The sequence below is a fragment of the Pezoporus wallicus genome, unplaced genomic scaffold, assembly GCF_028554395.1.
Source record: "Pezoporus wallicus isolate ANWC-B61680 ecotype Strahan unplaced genomic scaffold, APGP_CSIRO_Pwel_v1 contig_12998, whole genome shotgun sequence".
Classification (NCBI taxonomy): domain Eukaryota; kingdom Metazoa; phylum Chordata; class Aves; order Psittaciformes; family Psittacidae; genus Pezoporus; species Pezoporus wallicus.
This window is the reverse complement of record NW_026635885.1, coordinates 1-18,950: the sequence shown is the minus strand read 5'-3', so window position 1 is coordinate 18,950 and position 18,950 is coordinate 1. Positions and strand designations below refer to the sequence as shown.

Genomic DNA, 18,950 nt, shown 5'->3' with positions numbered 1-18,950 from the left:
TAGCCCATAGAAACACAAAGACCCTATACCCCCATACCCCATATCCCATACCCTATACCCCATACACCCATACCATACCCCCATGCCCCATATCCCATACCCTATACCCCATACCCCATATCCAATATCCTATACCCCATATCCCATATCCAGTACCCTATACCCCATACCCCATATCCAATATCCTATACCCCATATCCCATATCCAGTACCCTATACCCCATGCCCCTTACCATACCCATCCACACCCCATACCCCCCCCATGCACACCCCCTACCCCCGAGCCCCACGTCCCCCCTCTGGCGCAGGCCCCGGGCGGGCGCAGCCGCGCGGCGCTGGGCACAGCCGAGGACACGCTGGGGCGCCTGCAGCGGCGGCTGCGGGGCCGGTGGCCGGCGGTGACGCGCGCGGTGGCCGCGGTGGCCGCTCAGCTCCTGCTGCGCCTCGGCCACGACCCCCGGCTCCCGCTCGACCCCGGAGCGCTCGGGGACGCGCTCCTGAGGCGCCTGGCACCGCTGCAGGTGCTCGGGGGGCAGTGGGGGTAACGGGGGGGAACAGGGGGCACTGGGGTAAGGGTGGAATGGGGTAATGGGGGTGATGGGGGAATGGGGGTGATGGGGGAATGGGGTGTAATGGGGGTCAATGAGGTAATGAGGGTCAATGAGGATAATGGGGGTAACGTGAGTAAGGGGGGCAATGGGGGTAAGTGGGTAATGGGGGTAATGGGGACTGTGGGGGAAATGGGGGCAATGGGGGTGATGGAAAGGGGGATAAATGGGGGCAATGGGGGTAATGGGGTGATGGGGGGTAATGGGGGCAGTGGGGGTGGTTGAGGGGAATGGGAGCAATGGTGGCCATGGAGTGCAGTGGAGGTAATGGGGACAGTGAGGGGCAATGGGTGTCAGTGGGAGGTAATGGGGCAATGGGGACAATGGAGTCAATGGGAGCAATGGGATAAATGGTTGCCCCACATCCCCACACCCCCCCCCATGCGCGGTGCCCGCGGTGCCCCAGGCTCGGGGCCTGTCCCTGCAGTGCCTCTCCTCTGCCCGCGGTGACGTCGTCCGCGCCGCCGAGCGCCTGCGCCAGGACATGGCCGGCGCCGACGCCTCCAACGAGCGCCTCAACCGCGGCTTCAACGCCCGCATCATGGCCGTGAGTGAGCCCTATTGCCCTGGTCCCCATCCCATTGACTGCATCCCGGTCCCCATTATCCCTGTGTCCCCCCTGTCCCTGTCCCAATCCCATTGACTGCATCCCGGTCCCCATTATCCCTGGGTCCCCCCTGTCCCAATCCCATTGACTGCATCCCAGTCCCCATTATCCCTGTGTCCCCCCTGTCCCTGTCCCAATCCCATTGACTGCATCCCAGTCCCCATTATCCCTGTGTCCCCATTGTCCCTGTCCCAATCCCATTGACTGCATCCCAGTCCCCATTATCCCTGGGTCCCCATTGTCCCTGTCCCAATCCCATTGACTGCATCCCAGTCCCCATTATCCCTGTGTCCCCCCTGTCCCTGTCCCAATCCCATTGACTGCATCCCGGTCCCCATTATCCCTGGGTCCCCCCTGTCCCAATCCCATTGACTGCATCCCAGTCCCCATTATCCCTGTGTCCCCCCTGTCCCTGTCCCAATCCCATTGACTGCATCCCAGTCCCCATTATCCCTGTGTCCCCATTGTCCCTGTCCCAATCCCATTGACTGCATCCCAGTCCCCATTATCCCTGTGTCCCCATTGTCCCTGTCCCAATCCCATTGACTGCATCCCAGTCCCCATTATCCCTGGGTCCCCATTGTCCCTGTCCCAATCCCATTGACTGCATCCCAGTCCCCATTATCCCTGTGTCCCCCCTGTCCCTGTCCCAATCCCATTGACTGCATCCCAGTCCCCATTATCCCTGTGTCCCCATTGTCCCTGTCCCAATCCCATTGACTGCATCCCAGTCCCCATTATCCCTGGGTCCCCATTGTCCCTGTCCCAATCCCATTGACTGCATCCCAGTCCCCATTATCCCTGTGTCCCCCCTGTCCCTGTCCCCATCCCATTGACTGCATCCTGGTCCCCATTATCTCTGTCCCTATTGCCCCAGTCCCCATCCCATTGACTGCGTCCCTGTCCCCATTGTCCCTGTCCCCATCCCATTGACTTCATCCCAATCTTTATCGTCCTTTTCTCCATTGTGCCTGTCCCCATTGTCCCTGTCCCCATTTTCCCTGTCCCCATCGTCCCTGCCCCATCCAATTGACTTCATCCCAATCCGTATCGTCCCTGTCCCCATTGTCCCTATCCCAACCCCCCTGACCATGTCCCTGTACCCACTGACGATGTCCATGTCCCCATCCCTATCCCATTGACTCCATCCTCACCCCCTTGACACCATCCCCATCCCCATTGACCCCATCCCCATTGACCCCATCCCCACCCCATTGACCCCACCCCATTGACCCCGTTCGCACCCCACTGACCCAATCCCCACCCCATTGACCCCGATCCCACCCTACTGACCCCACTGACCCCATCCCCATTGACCCCACCCCATTGACCCCATCCTCACCCCACTGACCCAGTTCTCACCCCACTGACCCCGTCCCCAGGCCGAGGCCTCCCTCCTGTCCCCCTTCGTGTCCCCGCTGGTGGCCCCGTTCCGCCACGTGCTGCTGGGCCGGGGGGGGCACACGCTGCCGGCGCTGGGGGCGCAGCTGGGTCCGGGGGGGGGCAGCGGCCGCCTCCGCCTGCGCCTGGCGCTGCTGGCCTGGACCCTGCAGGGCACAGCCGGGGCCTTGGCCGGGGACGCCTGGGACCGGGGGGGCATCGGGAGCCCTGGGGGCATGGGGGGCAATGGGGACTATGGGGGTAATGGGGGCATTGGGGGCAATGGGGGCATTGGAGGCAATGGGGGCATTGGGGGCAATGGGGACTATGGGGGCAGTGGGGGCTATGGGGATGCTTGGGTTGATGGGGGCCTTGGGGACCACAGTGATGCTTGGGAGCAGGGGGAGACCTGGAGCTATGGGGACAATGGGGGCTATGGGGGCATCGGGGACTATGGGGACAATGGGGGCTATGGGGGCATTGGGGACTATGGGGGCAATGGGGCCAATGGGAGCTATGAGGTCTATGGGGATGCTTCAGTTGAGGGTGGCCTTGGGGACCCTATGGGGACAGTGGGACCCCCATGAGCTGAAGGAGTGGGGCCTCCTCTTAGCCCCGCCCCTCATTTTCATAATGTGGATTTTGGGCCAAATAAAACACTTGGAAACAGGCAAATCAAAACCAAATTGAGATGATGATGATGCTCTGGGGGGACCCGGCCCCCCCACCTGGCCCCGCCCCCATCAGGTCACCGCCGATGACGTCACGGCACAGGCCCCGCCCACATGCCCATGACATCATCCCCTCCTTAGCCCCTATGAGGGTCTATGGGGGGCTATGGGGCAGGGCGGGGTCAGAAGTTGGGGTCTGCCTTGGGGGGGCTCTGCAGGCTCTGGGCCCTGGGCAGGGGCACCCCCATCTGCAGCAGGTCCCTGTGGGGAGATGGGGGTCACATGGAACCAGGGTTCCCCCATATCACCCATAACCCCCATAGCCCCCATACCCCCTATATCCCCCATAACCCTTTTATCCCCCATACCCCCCCTAATCCCCATAGCCCCCGTACCCCCCATATTCCCCATACCCCCTATATCCCCCATACCCCCCATATCCCCCATAGCCCCTATATCCCCCATACCCCCCATACCCCCCATATCCCCCATAGCCCCTATATCCCCCATACCCCCCATACCCCCCATATCCCCCATAGCCTCTATATCCCCCATACCCGCCATGCCCCCCATATCCCCCATACCCCCTATACCCCATACCCCCATCTCCCCCCATCTCCCTCACTCCCCTCTCACCGCGGCAGCAGCTCCACGCCGGTGACGCCGGCGCCATCGGAGCCCTCCTTGAGCTGCAGCGTCCGGAGCCATTCCCCAACCGCGGCAAAGGGGGGACCCATGGGGGGGCTGCCTGCATCCGGGCTGGGAAGGGGGCAATGGGGAGGGCTCAGCTCCACAGAGCCCCATAACCCCTCCCCATGGCTCCCCATTGCACCCCCCCCCCCCCGGTGCCCGGTACCTGTGGTGGCCACGCAGCGCCGGCGGGTGCCGGATGAGGCGGTCGAGGGCGCTGACGAGCGCGGGGAAGCGCGGGCGCGCACGGGGGTCCCGGCGCCAGCAGTCGAGCATGAGGCGGTGCAGGGCGGGCGGGCACCGCGGCGGCCGCGGCAGCCGGTACCCGTGCTCGATGGCGCGGATCACCTGCAGCCGCCGTTGAGCCATAGGGATCCATTGACCATGGGGATCCCATTGACCATAGGGATCCATTGACCATGGGGATCCCATTGAGCCATAGGGATTCATTGACCATGAGGATCCCATTGAGCCATAGGGATCCATTGCCCCATAGATCCCATTGACCATAGGGATCCCATTGAGCCATACGGACCCACTGAGCCATACGGACCCACTGAGCCATACGGATCCCATTGAGCCATAAGGATCCATTGACCCACAGGGAATCCATCGAGCCATAGAGATCCATTGAGCCATAGGGATCCTGCTGCCCCATAGGCCCCCTATTGCCCCATAGGGCCCCCATTGTCCATAGGGACCCCATTGCCTCATCCATTGCCCCATAGCCCCCATTGCCCCATAGGTCCCCATTGCCCCATAACCCCCCATTGCCCCATAGCCCTATTGCCCATAGGGGCCCTGAGCAGTAACTCACATCCTGGTTGGACATGTCCCAGTAGGGCCGCTCTCCGAAGGACATCACCTCCCACATGACGATGCCGTAGCTCCAGGCGTCGCTGGCGGACGTGAACTTCCGGAACGCGATGGCCTCCGGAGCCGTCCATCGGATCGGGATCTTCCCACCCTATGGAGGCAATGGGGGGTAATGGGGGTAATGGAGGGCTATGGGGGCAATGGGGGTAATGGGGGCTAGGGGGGCTAGGGGGCTGATTGGGGGGGGTCACTGGGTCACGTGTGTCCTTTGTGCCCCCCCTTCAGGTGCAGCAGCCTCCTGGAGCAACCCACAGGGCACGGTGGGAGTCACCCACTGACACCCATTGACATCCATTGACACCCATGGACACCCACTGACACCCACTGGCACCCATGGACACCCATTGACATCCACTGATACCCACTGATACCCATTGACACCCATGGACACCCATTGAGCTCCACTGACATCCATTGACTCCCATGGACGTCCATTGACACCCATTGACACCCATGGACGTCCATTGACACCCACTGACACCCATACCCCCACGGGGCCTCACCAGGGAGCTGGTGTAGGTGGGGTCGGCCGAGCCCTCGGGGTCGAGGGCACGGGAGAGGCCGAAGTCGGAGACCTTGCAGACGAGCTGCGCGTCCACCAGGATGTTGCGGGCGGCCAGGTCGCGGTGCACGAACCCGCTCAGCGCCAGGTACCGCATCCCCGCCGCGATGCCCCGCAGCATCGACACCAGCTGCAGCGCGCCCAGCGCCCCCGCGCGGCCCTGCCCGCCGCACCCACAGCGCGGCATCAGCGCACCGCACACCACAGTACCCCGTGGCCCACATCCCATAATATCCCATACATCCCATACCCCATATCACGTCCCCATATCACATGCCCCCCATACATCCCGTATCCCATGCCCCATATCCCATATCCCATATCCCATATCCCATACCCCATATCACATGCCCCCCATACATCCCGTATCCCATGCCCCATATGCTATACCCCATATCCCATATCCCATACCCCATATCACATGCCCCCCATACATCCCGTATCCCATGCCCCATATGCTATACCCCATATCCCATACACCATACATCCCATACCCCATATCCCATACCCCATATCACATGCCCCCCATACATCCCATACACCATACCCCATATCCCATACCCCATATCCCATATCCCATACTATCCCATGCCCCATATCTCATAATATCCCGTACCCCATATCCCCCACCCCACATCCCATATCCCATACCCCATACATCCCATAACCCATACCCCATATCCCCATACCCCACACCCCATATCCTATAACTCATACATCCTATTCCCCATACATTCCATATCCCACTCCCCATACACCACACACACCCCATACCCCCCATACACCTCTCACCCTCCATACCCCCATACCCCCCATACCCCCCATACCACCCGCTCCCCTTCCCTCTCACCCTGAGGAAGGCGTCGAGGGCGCCGTTCTCCATGTACTCGGTGAGGATCATGGTGGGGGTGCTGGCGGTCACCACCCCCCGCAGCTGCACCACGTTGGGGTGCCGGAACTGCCCCATCCGCGCCGCCTCGCCCAGGAAGTCCCGGCGCTGCCGCTCCCCCGCGCCCCCCTTCAGCGTCTTCACCGCCACCGGCACCTCCGCCTGCCCCGGCAGCGCCAGGCGGCCCCGGCACACCTCCCCGAACTCCCCTATGGGGCACAGGGGGGTACATGGGGGTACGTAGGGGTACATGGGGCACGTAAGGGTCCATAGGGATGCATAGGGATACATGGGGCACATAGGGGTACATGGGGCACATAGGGGTACATAGGGATACATGGGGGCACATGGGGCACATAGGGGTACATGGGGCACATAGGGATACATAGGGATATGTAGGGATACATGGGGCACATAGGGGTACATGGGTATATATAGGGATACATGGGGCACATAGGGGTACGTAGGGATATATAGGGATACATATGGATACATTGGGACACATGAGGCACATGGGGGCACATAGGGACACATAGGGACACATGGAGACACATTGGGACACATGGGGGCACATGGGGCACATAGGGACACATGGGGACACCTCCCCGAGCCCCCCCTTGTAGGGACAGCGACGCCCTGTGACCACCACAGGGACTGCATGGGAGAACCATCAATGGGGACATCAACTGGGACCTCAATGGGGATGGCAATGGGATGAGGGATGGGTACGTCAATGGGAACAGGGATGGGGTCACCCCATAGGATACCCATAGGGCATATAGGGTTCCCATGGGGACAATGGGGGTCACCTGCACCGATGACCTCCTCAATCTTGACGCAGGTGACATCGATCTCCTGCGCGAAGTCCCTGAGCGCCAGCCCCGGGTCCTCGTACGTCAGTGGGTCAATGTAGAGCTTCCCCTCTGCCACCAGCACCCAGCGTCACCCAGTGGCACCCAGAGACACCCCATGGGTCAATGGAGTGTCAATGGGGGGCAATGGGTTTCAGTAACTGTCAACACCCGTCAGTGGTTGTCAGTGGGTGTCCATGGGTGTCAATAACTGTCAGTGGCAGTCAATAGACATCAACAGATGTCAGTGGGTGTCCATGAGAGTCAATGGGTGTCCATGGGTGTCAATGGGTGTCCATGGGTGTCCATGGATGTCAATGTATGTCAATGGGTGTCCATGGGTGTCCATGGATGTCAATGTATGTCAATGGGTGTCCATGGGTGTCCATGGATGTCAATGTATGTCAATGAGTGTCCATGGATGTCAATGTATGTCAATGGGTGTCCGTGGATGTCAATGTATGTCCATGTATGTCAATGGGTGTCGTGGATGTCAATGTATGCCAATGTATGTCAACGGGTGTCCATGGGTGTCCATGGATGTCTATGGGTGTCAATGGGTGACCCTCACCATGCCCCGTGGGTTCTTCCATTTCCTCCTTGTGCCGGAGGCTGCGGCGCCTGAAGAGGGGGTCACAAAGGATACGTGTGACCCAGTGAACCCCCCAATCAGACCCATAGGCCCATTGCCCCCATAGCCTCCATTACCCTCCCATAGCCCCCATTACCCCCACTGCCCCCCACAGCCCCTGTGCCCCCCTCACCTGAGGCAGAGCAGGGTCCCCGCCAGCAGCGCCAGCACCAGGAGCCCCCCCAGCGCCGCGGCTCCGGCCACGATCCCCCCCTGCTCCGAGCGGGCCCCCTCTGGGTGGGGGAGCATGGGGGGGGGGGTGTCATTGGGGGACCGCAGGGGCCCAAAGGGGAGGGTTCAAGGGGGATTGTGGTGGTCCCAGTGGGTATTGGAGGGGTCCCAAAGGGGTCTTGGGGGGGGTTAGGGGAGTCCCAGGGGGGGTGATGGAGGGGTCCCAGGTGTGGTTATGGGGGCACTGGGGGGGTTATGGGGGTCCCTCAGGGGCCCAATGGGGTCATGGGGGGGTCATGAAGGCTCCAGGAGGGTCCCACAAGGGCCCAAAGGGGGTGGGAGGTTTGGGGGGGGTTCAATGGAGTTTATGGGGGTCCCTATAAGTAGTGGGGGTGTCCCAAAGAGGTCATGGGAAGGTCTTGAGGGCTCCAGAGGGGTCATGGGGGGGTCCCAAAGGGGGTGTGGGGGAGTCGGGGGGGGGGCATGGGGTTTATGGGCATCTCATGTCAATGGGGGGTCCCAGGGGTACAAGGAGGTGTCAATGGGGGGGTACCAGGTCTAAAAGGAGCTGTCCATGGGGCGGTACCAGCTCGACCATGAGGTGTCAATTGGGGGGTCCCAGGGGGCACAAGGAGGTGTCAATGGGGGGGTTCCAGGGGTACAAGGAGGTGTCAATGGGGGGGTCCCAGGGGTACAAGGAGATGTCAATGGGGGGGTCCCAGGGGGTACAAGGAGGTGTCAATGGGGGGGTCCCAGGGGTACAAGGAGATGTCAATGGGGGGGTCCCAGGGGTACAAGGAGATGTCAATGGGGGGGTCCCAGGGGGTACAAGGAGATGTCAATGGGGGGGTCCCAGGGGGTACAAGGAGGTGTCAATGGGGGGGTCCCAGGGGTACAAGGAGATGTCAATGGGGGGGTCCCAGGGGGTACAAGGAGATGTCAATGGGGGGGTCCCGGGGTACAAGGAGGTGTCAATGGGGGGGTCCCAGGGGGTACAAGGAGGTGTCAATGGGGGGGTCCCAGGGGTACAAGGAGGTGTCAATGGGGGGGTCCAGGGGTACAAGGAGGTGTCAATGGGGGTGATCCCGGGGGGGTTCCGGGGGTCCTCACCAGTGCCCTGGGTGCTCACGGCCGTCTCAGGCCCGAAGTCCCCGTACCCGGCCTCAGAGCGGGCTCGGACCCGCACCCCATAGAGCCCCCCCGGCGCAGCCCCCCCAGCTCCGCCCGCGCCGACGGCACCTTCAGGAACATGGGGGGGCCCTCGCCCCCCCCCACCTGCGGATGTCAGAGAATGATAGGCCCCATTGAACCCCATGGACCCCAGTGCCCCCATTGACCCCATTGCCCCATTGAACCCCATGGACCCCAGTGCCCCCATTAACCCCATTGCCCCATTGAAGCACATGGACCCCACTGCCCCCATTGACCCCATTAACCCCATTGCCCCATTGAACCAAATGGACCCCAGTGCCCCCATTAACCCCATTGAACCACATGGACCCCAGGGCCCCCATTGCCCCCATTAACCCCATTGCCCCATTGAAGCACATGGACCCCTGTGCCCCCATTGCCCCCATTAACCCCATTGCCCCTTTGAACCACATGGATCCCAGTGCCCCCATTGCCCCATTGAACCCCATGGACCCCAGTGCCCCCATTGACCCCATTGCCCCATTGAACCCCATGGACCCCAGTGCCCCCATTAACCCCATTGCCCCATTGAAGCACATGGACCCCACTGCCCCCATTGACCCCATTGCCCCATTGAACCAAATGGACCCCAGTGCCCCCATTAACCCCATTGAACCACATGGACCCCAGGGCCCCCATTGCCCCCATTAACCCCATTGCCCCATTGAAGCACATGGACCCCTGTGCCCCCATTGCCCCCATTAACCCCATTGCCCCTTTGAACCACATGGATCCCAGTGCCCCCATTGCCCCATTGAACCCCAAGGACCCCAGTGCCCCCATTGACCCCATTGCCCCATTGAACCCCATGGACCCCAGTGCCCCCATTAACCCCATTGAAGCACATGGACCCCACTGCCCCCTTGACCCCATTAACCCCATTGCCCCATTGAACCAAATGGACCCCAGTGCCCCCATTAACCCCATTGAAGCACATGGACCCCTGTGCCCCCATTGCCCCCATTAACCCCATTGCACCTTTGAACCACATGGATCCCAGTGCCCCCATTAACCCCATTGCCCCATTGAACCACATGGACCCCAGTGGCCCCATTGCCCCCATTAACCCCAGTGCCCCATTGAACCACATAGACCCAGTGACCTCATAGCCCTTTTGCCCCATTGAACCACACTGACCCCAGTACCCCATTGACCCCATTGCTCGCAATGCCCCCACTGCTCCCAATGCCACCATTGCCCCCATTAACCCCATTGCTCCCATTGCCTCCATTGCCCCCATTCCCCTCATTGCTCCCATTGCCTCCATTGCCCCCATTCCCCTCATTGCTCCCATTGCCCCCATTGCCTCCATTGCCCCCATTCCCCTCATTGCTCCCATTGCTCCCATTGCCCCCATTCCCCCCATTGCCCCTATTGCTCCCATTGTCCCCATTGCTCCCGACGCCCCAACTGCCCCCATCAACCCTATCACCCCCATCTCCCCCATTACCCCCTTTGTCCCCCCTCACCTTCTCATAGTATTTGACCTCATAGTCCAGAACGTGCCCCCCGGGGGGGGGTGGGGGCGGTGTTGGCCATGACAGCGTCACCCCGGTGGGGGAGGCCCCGACCCGCACCACATCCACCACAGGCAATGGCACTGGGGGGGGGGGGGAATTGGGGTTACTTCAGGTCATTTCGGGGTTACTATCGGTCATTGGGGTCACCTAGGGGTCACGTTGGGGTTACTATCGGTCATTGGGGTCACCTAGGGGTCATGCTGGGGTTACTTCAGGTCATTGGGGTCACTTGGGGTCATTGGGTTACTTGGGGTCATTTCGCCGGATTTTTGAGCAACCCGGGGTTACTTCAGGTCATTTTCAGGGCCTCTTTGGGGTCACTAGAGGTCACGTTGGGGTTACTAGCGGTCACTTTGGGGTTACTAGAGGTCATTTCGGGCTCTTTGGGGTTACTTGAGGTCACTTTGGGGTTACTAGAGGTCATTTCGGGCTCTCTGGGGTTACTCGAGGTCACTTTGGGGTTACTTTGGGTCATTTTGCCCTGTTTGGGGTTACTTTGGGTCATTTTGGACTGTTTGGGGTGATTTTGGGTCATTTTGAGTGGTTTTGAGCAGTTTGGGGTGACTTGGGGTCATTTTGAGTGATTTTGGGCAGTTTGGGGGTGCCTTTCGGGGAGTTGGGGTGACTTTGGGCCATTTTAAGTGATTTTGGGGCACTTTGGGGTTACTTTGGATCAGTTCAGTCACTTTGGATCGTTTTGGGAAGGGGGGGTCGTTTTGGGGCCACTTTGGGTCCTTTTGGGGGGCTTGGGGCACTTTGGGTCAGTTCGGGTCATTTTTGGGTCCATTTTGGGTCACGTCGGGTCAGTCTGGATGAGTTCCGGCCCATTCAGAGCAGTCCGGGTCCGTTTGGGTCTGTTCGGGTCCATTCGGGTCAGTCCAGGTCAGTCCGGGTCCGTCCGTGTCTGTTCGGGTCCCTCCGGATCCGTTCGGATCCATTCGGATCCGTTCGGGTCCGTTTGGGTCTGTTCGGGTCAGTTTGGATCCGTCCGTGTCCGTTCAGGTCCGTCCGCGTCCATTCGGATCCATTCAGATCCGTTCAGGTCCGTCCGGGTCCGTTCAGGTCCGTCCGGGTCCGTTCAGATCCGTTCAGGTCCGTCCGGGTCCATTCAGGTCCGTTCGGGTCCGTCCGTGTCCGTTCAGGTCCGTTCGTGTCCATTGGGATCCGTTCAGGTCCGACCGGGTCCATTCAGGTCCGTTCGGGTCCGTCAGGGTCCGTTTGGATCCATTCGGATCCGTTCGGGTCCGTCCGGGTCCGTTCAGGTCCGTTCGTGTCCATTCGGATCCGTTCAGGTCCGTCCATGTCCGTCCGTGTCCGTTCGGGTCCGTCCGTTTCCGTTCGGATCCATTCGGGTCCGTTCAGGTCCGTCCGTGTCCGTCCGCGTCCGTTCGGATCCATTCGGATCCCTTCGGGTCCGTTCAGTTCCGTCCGTGTCCGTTCGGGTCCGTTCGGATCCGTTCGGGTCCGTTCGGGTCCATTCGGGTCCGTTCAGGTCCGTCCGTGTCCGTCCGCGTCCGTTCGGATCCATTCGGATCCCTTAGGGTCCGTTCAGGTCCGTCCGTGTCCGTTCGGATCCCTTCGGGTCCGTTCAGGTCCGTCCGTGTCCGTTCGGGTCCGTTCGGATCCATTCGGGTCCGTTCAGGTCCGTCCGTGTCCGTCCGCGTCCGTTCGGATCCATTCGGATCCCTTCGGGTCCGTTCAGGTCCGTCCGTGTCCGTTCGGATCCATTCGGATCCCTTCGGGTCCGTTCAGGTCCGTCCGTGTCCGTTCGGGTCCGTTCGGATCCGTTCGGGTCCGTCCGGGTCCGTCCGTGTCCGTTCGGGTCCGTTCGGATCCGTTCGGGTCCGTCCGGGTCCGTCCGCCCGCGTCCGCCCCTGTCCCGCGCTCACCCTCCCCGCAGCACGTGACGTTGACGTCGGCGCTGGCGGCGGGGCCGGGGCTGAGCGCGCTGACGCCGCTGGTGGCGGTGACCCGGAAGCTGTAGCGGAGGCGCGCGCGGAGGCCGCTGACGGTGACCGCGGGCGCGCGCACGGCGGCGGCGCCGGGGCTGAAGCTGAGGCCGGAGCAGGGCGCGCACGGCCCCGCCCCCCCCCGCGCCGGGCACTGCCGGCACGAGACCGAGAACGAGAGGTCCCCGCGCTCCGCCCCGACCCGGGGGCGCGCCCACAGCAGCCGCGCCGCGGAGCCGTTGAGCAGGGCCTGGAGACCACGGGGGGCCGAGGGGGGAGCTGCGGGGGGGGGCAGAGAGAGAGAGAGAGAGGGGGAGATCGGATGGAGCGTCCCGATGGGTACAGAGCATCCCTATGGGGGGGGGGGCAGAGAGAGAGAGAGAGAGGGGGAGATCGGATGGAGCGTCCCGATGGGTACAGAGCATCCCTATGGGTACAGAGCATCCCTATGGGTACAGAGCATCCCTATGGGTATGGGATGGAGCGTCCCTATGGGTACAGAGCATCCCTATGGGTACAGAGCATCCCGATGAATACAGAGCATCCGTATGGATACAGAGCATCCCTATGGGTATGGGATGGAGCGTCCCGATGGGTACAGAGCATCCCTATGGGTACAGAGCATCCCTATGGATACAGAGCATCCCTATGGGTATGGGATGGAGCGTCCCGATGGGTACAGAGCATCCCTATGGGTACAGAGCATCCCGATGGGTACAGAGCATCCCTATGGGTATGGGATGGAGCGTCCCGATGGGTACAGAGCATCCCTATGGGTACAGAGCATCCCGATGGGTACAGAGCATCCCTATGGGTACAGAGCATCCGTATGGATACAGAGCATCCCTATGGGTACAGAGCATCCCTATGGGTATGGGATGGAGCGTCCCGATGGATACAGAGCAACCCTAGTGAGATAGAGCATCCCTATGGGTATGGGATGGAGCGTCCCGATGGAGATAGAGCATCCCTATGGGTATGGGATGGAGCATCCCGATGGATACAGAGCATCCCTATGGAGATAGAGCATCCCTATGGGTATGGGATGGAGCATCCCTATGGATACAGAGCATCCCGATGGATACAGAGCATCCCTATGGGTATGGGATGGAGCATCACGATGGATACAGAGCAACCCTACGGGTATGGGATGGAGCATCCCGATGGATACAGAGCATCCCTAGCGAGATTGAGCATCCCTATGGGTATGGGATGGAGCATCCCTAGGGAGCATCCCTATGGGTATGGGATGGAGCACCCCGATAGATACAGAGCATCCCTAGGGAGCATCCCTATGGGTATGGGATGGAGCATCCCTATGGTTATAGAGCATCCCTATGGAGCATCCCTATGGGTATGGGATGGAGCATCCCTGTGGAGCATGGACATAGAGCATCCTTATGGATATGGGGTACAGCAGGGATACAGCATCCCTATGATGGATATTGGATAGAGCATCCCTATGGATATGGATAGAGCAGGGATAGAGCATCCCTGTGGAGCAGAGACATAGAGATCCCTATGGATATGGGATGGAGCATCCCAATGGAGCATGGGGATAGAGCAACCTAATGATGGATATGGGATAGAACATCCCAGTGGATACAGGATAGAGCATCCATATAGACCAAGGGATACAGCATCCCTATGGATATGGGGTAGAGCATCGCTATGCATATAGGATAGAGCATCCCTATGAGCTTGGATGATGGAGTCTGGACCCCCAGTTCCACCTCCCCCCATATCCTCAGCCCCCCAGTTCCCCCCTCCATAGACCCAGGCCCCCAATACCCCATAGACCCCCATATTCCCCCATAGCCCCCCCCATAGCCCCCCCTGGTGCCTACCGGAGCAGCGGAGCTCGGGGCCCTCGCCGGGGGCCCGGAAGTGCCCGGGGCTGCAGGCACAGGCAACGGCGCCGGGGACCAGAGCCTGGCTCTCGGGGGGGCAGGGCTCACACCGCCCCCCCCCACCTCCGCCTTGAAGCTCCCGGGGGGGCAGGCTTGGGGGAGGGGGTGGGAGAGAGAGAGGGGTAATGTGGGGATACAGCTGGGACACAGTGACCCATAGCGCCCCATAGCGCCCATAGCACCCGTAGCACCCCATAGTGAACATACAGTGCTCCATAGCGCTCATACACTACCTCATAGCACCCATAGCACCTACACACTGCCCCATAGTGCCCATAGCACCCATACACTGCCCCATAGAACTCATAGCACCCATACACTGCCCCGTACTGCCCATAGCACCCATACACTGTCCCATAGCCCCCATATCACCCATAGTACCCATAGCACCACATAGCACCCATAGCCCCCATAGCACCCATACAGTGCCCCATAGCACCCATACACTGCCCCGTAGCATCCATAGCACCCATAGCACCCATACAGTGTCCCATAGCACCATAGCCCCCATAGCACCCATACAATGCCCCACAGCACCGTAGGCCCTATAGCACCCATACAGTGCCCAATAGCACCCATAGCACCCACACACTGCCCCATAGCACCCATAGCACCTATAGCACCTATACATGCCCGATAGCACCCATAGCACACACACACACTGCCCCATAGCACCCATAGCACCTATAGCACCCATACGTACCCAATAGCACCCACAGCACCCACACACTGCCCCATAGCACCCATAGCACCTATAGCACCCATACACTACCCCATAGCACCCACAGCCCCCATACCCCCCCATACTCACGCCTGCACCCGGCCCCTCCATCGTCCTCGCTGCCGGCCCCGCACTCGCAGCCCTGTGCCGGGGGCTCTGCCCACCTCCCGTCCTCCCGGCAGTACATGAGGGGCCCCCCGGCGCCCGCCGGCACGGCCCCCGGCACGCAGCGGCCCTGCACGGGCGCCACGAGCTCGCGGGGCAGCGTGGGGGGGAAGCGGGCGCGCAGCGCGGTCACGGCCGGGCAGCGCTGCAGGAAGAGGCGCACCGAGAGCAGCGCCAGGCACGCGCCCACGTCCTGGAAGGCCACGTAGAAGCCGGCGCGGCTCAGGGGGCCCAGGCGCAGCGTGCGCCGGTTCAGACCCCCCCCACCGCCACCGCCGCGCCGCGGTCCGGTCCGGGTCAGGTGCTCGGCCGCCACCGTGCCCACCTTCACGTAGGGGTTCTCCATCCACGGCGGCGACAGCGCCGTGGCCGTGTCGGCGTCGGCCTCGTGGTAGAACACGGTGAAGGTCTCCTTGCAGGGCCGCGGTGGGAAGGAGGCGGCGCGGCCGCGGCGGTGCTGGGACCCAGAAGTGTTGCTATGGGCGTCATGGTTGGCGAGGAGACCGTGGATGTCAATGGCGTTGCTATGGGCATCGCGGTTGTCATGGTGATCGTGGTACCCAGAAGCGTTGCTATGGGCATCGTGGTTGGCGAGGAGACCGTGGATGTCAATGGCGTTGCTATGGGCATCGTGGTTGGGTACGAGGATGGGCATCGTGGTTGGCGTGGATGTCAATGGCGTTGCTATGGGCATCGCGGTTGTCATGGTGATCGTGGTACCCAGAAGCGTTGCTATGGGCATCGTGGTTGGCGAGGAGACCGTGGATGTCAATGGCGTTGCTATGGGCATCGCGGTTGTCATGGTGATTGTGGTACCCAGAAGCGTTGCTATGGGCATCGTGGTTGGCGAGGAGACCGTGGATGTCAATGGCGTTGCTATGGGCATCGCGGTTGTCATGGTGATCGTGGGACGCAGAAGCGTTGCTATGGGCGTCAGGGTTGGCATGGAGACCGTGGATGTCAGTGGCGTTGCTATGGACATTGCGGTTGTCATGGTGATCGTGGTACCCAGAAGCGTTGCTATGGGCATTGTGGTTGTGATGGAGACCGTGGTTGTCCATGGCGTTGCTAAGGGGATCGTGGTACCCAGAAGTGTTGCTATGGGCATCATCGTTGCTAAGAGCATCGTGGTTGGCATGGAGGCCGTGGTTGTCAATGGTGTTGCTATGGGCATCATCGTTGCTAGGACCATTGCTAAGAGCATCATAGTATCCAGGGTAGTTGCTATGGGCATCATCATTGTTAACAGCATCGTGGTATCCAGGGGCGTTGCTATGGGCATCGTGGTTGGCATGGAGACCGTGGTCATCAATGGCGTTGCCATGGGCATCTTCGTTGCTACGAGCATCACGGTATCCAGCGTAGTTGCTATGGGTGTCATGGTTGTCATGGCGATTGCGGTACCCAGCCGTGTTGCCACGGGCACCGTGGGTACCAAGACCAGTGTGAAGAGCATCATGGTTGCCAAGGGCGCGGTGGTTGCCAGGGCTGTTGCCAAGAGCATCCCGGTTGCCAGGCAGGTTGCTAAGGCCGTCACCAGGAGCATCCCGGTCCCCAGGGCCGTTCCCAGGCGCACCCCGGTGCCCTGCTCCGTTGCCGGTGGCGCGGCGGCGCCGGTGCCGGTGCCGGGGGAGGCTGTCGCAGGCCAGGACGCTGTAGTGCAGCTCCAGGTAGACGTGGGTGGCCCCGCGGCGCGGCACCCACCGCGACCGGAGCCAACTGTTCTGGGGGGGGCCGGGGGGGGCCAGCGCCGAGCACACCTCGAACGTGCGCACGGAGGAGCCGCGCTCGGGGTCCAGCGCCGAAACCTCCTCCCACTGCCGGCAATGGGGACGGGGGGGAGCGATGGGAGAGGCGTCCCCGGCCATCCCCATATCCCATAATATCCCTTATCCCATAATATCCCATACCCCATACCCTATATGCCATACCCCACATCCCATACCCTATATCCCATACTGCATAATCTCATATCCTATATCCCATACCCCATATCCCATACCCCACATCCCATATCCCCATAGCCCATAATATCCCGTATCCCACAATAACCCTTATCCCATAATCCCATACCCCATATCCTATACTCCATACCCCATACCCCATATCCCATACCCCATACCACATACCCCATACCCCATATCCCATACCCCACATCCCATAATATCCTGTTTCCCAACCCCACCTGCCCCACTCCCTGTGGATACACCGTCCATTTCAGATCCGTTGTCTCCAGCCCCAGCATCCCGGGACAAGGGTATCCAGCCCCACATCCCCCCATCCCGCCCCACATCCCACAGGATACTCCAGCCCCACATCCATTTCAGCCCCACATCCGTTGTCTCCAGCCTCGTGTTCAGCCCCACATCCCTGGGGGGACCCAGCTCCACAGGAGGGTTAGGGGGTCCAGCCCCACATTCCATAGGATCCCCGTCCCAGCCCCACATCCCACAGGATCCCCATCTCCAGCCCCACATCCCATAGGATCCCCGTCCCAGCCCCACATTCCATAGGATCCCTGTCTCCAGCCCCACATTCCAGCTCCACATCCCATAGGATCCCCATCTCCAGCCCCACATCCCATAGGATCCCCGTCCCAGCTCCACATCCCACAGGATACCTGTTCCAGCCCCACATCCCATAGGATCCCCATCCTGTCCCCACATCCCACAGGATCCCCGTCCCATCCCTACATCCCATAGGATCCCTGTTCCAGCCCCACATCCCACAGGATCCCCGTCCCGGCCCCACATCCCACAGGATCCCTGTTCCAGCCCCACATCCCATAGGATCCCTGTTCCAGCCCCACATCCCATAGGATCCCTGTCCCAGCCCCACATCCCACAGGATCCCCGTCCCATCCCAACATCCCATAGGATCCCTGTTCCAGCCCCACATCCCACAGGATCCCCGTCCCATCCCTACATCCCATAGGATCCCTGTTCCAGCCCCACATCCCACAGGATCCCCGTCCCGGCCCCACATCCCACAGGATCCCTGTCCCGGCCCCACATCCCATAGGATCCCTGTTCCAGCCCCACATCCCATAGGATCCCTGTCCCGGCCCCACATCCCACAGGATCCCCGTCCCATCCCTACATCCCATAGGATCCCTGTTCCAGCCCCACATCCCATAGGATCCCTGTTCCAGCCCCACATCCCACAGGATCCCCGTCCCGGCCCCCCATCCCCCAGGATCCCCGTCCCAGCCCCAAAGGACCCCAATGCTCACCCACCACAGCGCACCCCAACAGCACCCACAGCCACAGCCCCCACAGCCCCATGGCGGAGGGGGGGGGTCCCAGTGCCCCTCCCCCCCCCGGGGGGGGGCCCCCGGTGCCCGTGGATGGGGGAGGGGGCGGATTTTGGGGTGAATCCGGGCGGGGTTGGGTCCGTTCGTGCCCGCGGGTCCCGGTCCCTGGGTCCGGCCCGGGCCCCTCCCCCCCCCCCAGCAGGGAGGGGCCGGGAACGGGGGGAGGGGCAGGAAACGCCTTTGTTGAGCGCTTCCCCCCGGGGGGAGGGGAGGATGCGGGGTGGTGACCCCGGGCAGGGAGGAGG

The 18,950-nt window shown here is 61.5% G+C and overlaps 2 protein-coding genes across 2 annotated transcripts; one reads left to right on the top strand and one right to left on the bottom strand.

The window, feature by feature from the left end:
• Window positions 1-308: 308 nt before the first annotated feature.
• On the top strand, window positions 309-3,182 carry LOC130593367 (transferrin receptor protein 2-like; the record flags this gene model as incomplete). Its single annotated transcript, XM_057398439.1, has 5 exons — window positions 309-521; window positions 1,015-1,155; window positions 2,598-2,856; window positions 2,893-3,063; window positions 3,136-3,182. Coding segments are annotated over 5 exons (831 nt in total), but the record flags the coding sequence as incomplete, so codon positions are not given.
• A 266-nt stretch (window positions 3,183-3,448) lies between these two features.
• On the bottom strand, window positions 3,449-17,637 carry LOC130593366 (ephrin type-B receptor 4-like). The gene is made up of 16 exons (XM_057398438.1): window positions 17,578-17,637; window positions 17,019-17,209; window positions 15,314-15,823; window positions 14,444-14,598; window positions 12,537-12,875; window positions 10,578-10,727; window positions 9,047-9,211; window positions 7,899-7,998; window positions 7,706-7,755; window positions 7,093-7,206; window positions 6,245-6,492; window positions 5,336-5,554; window positions 4,774-4,923; window positions 4,099-4,304; window positions 3,903-4,025; window positions 3,449-3,527 (listed from the first exon to the last, which is right to left on the bottom strand). The coding sequence occupies exons 1-16, from the start codon at window positions 17,635-17,637 to the stop codon at window positions 3,449-3,451; spliced, it is 2,859 nt and encodes a 952-aa protein (XP_057254421.1).
• Window positions 17,638-18,950: the final 1,313 nt, after the last annotated feature.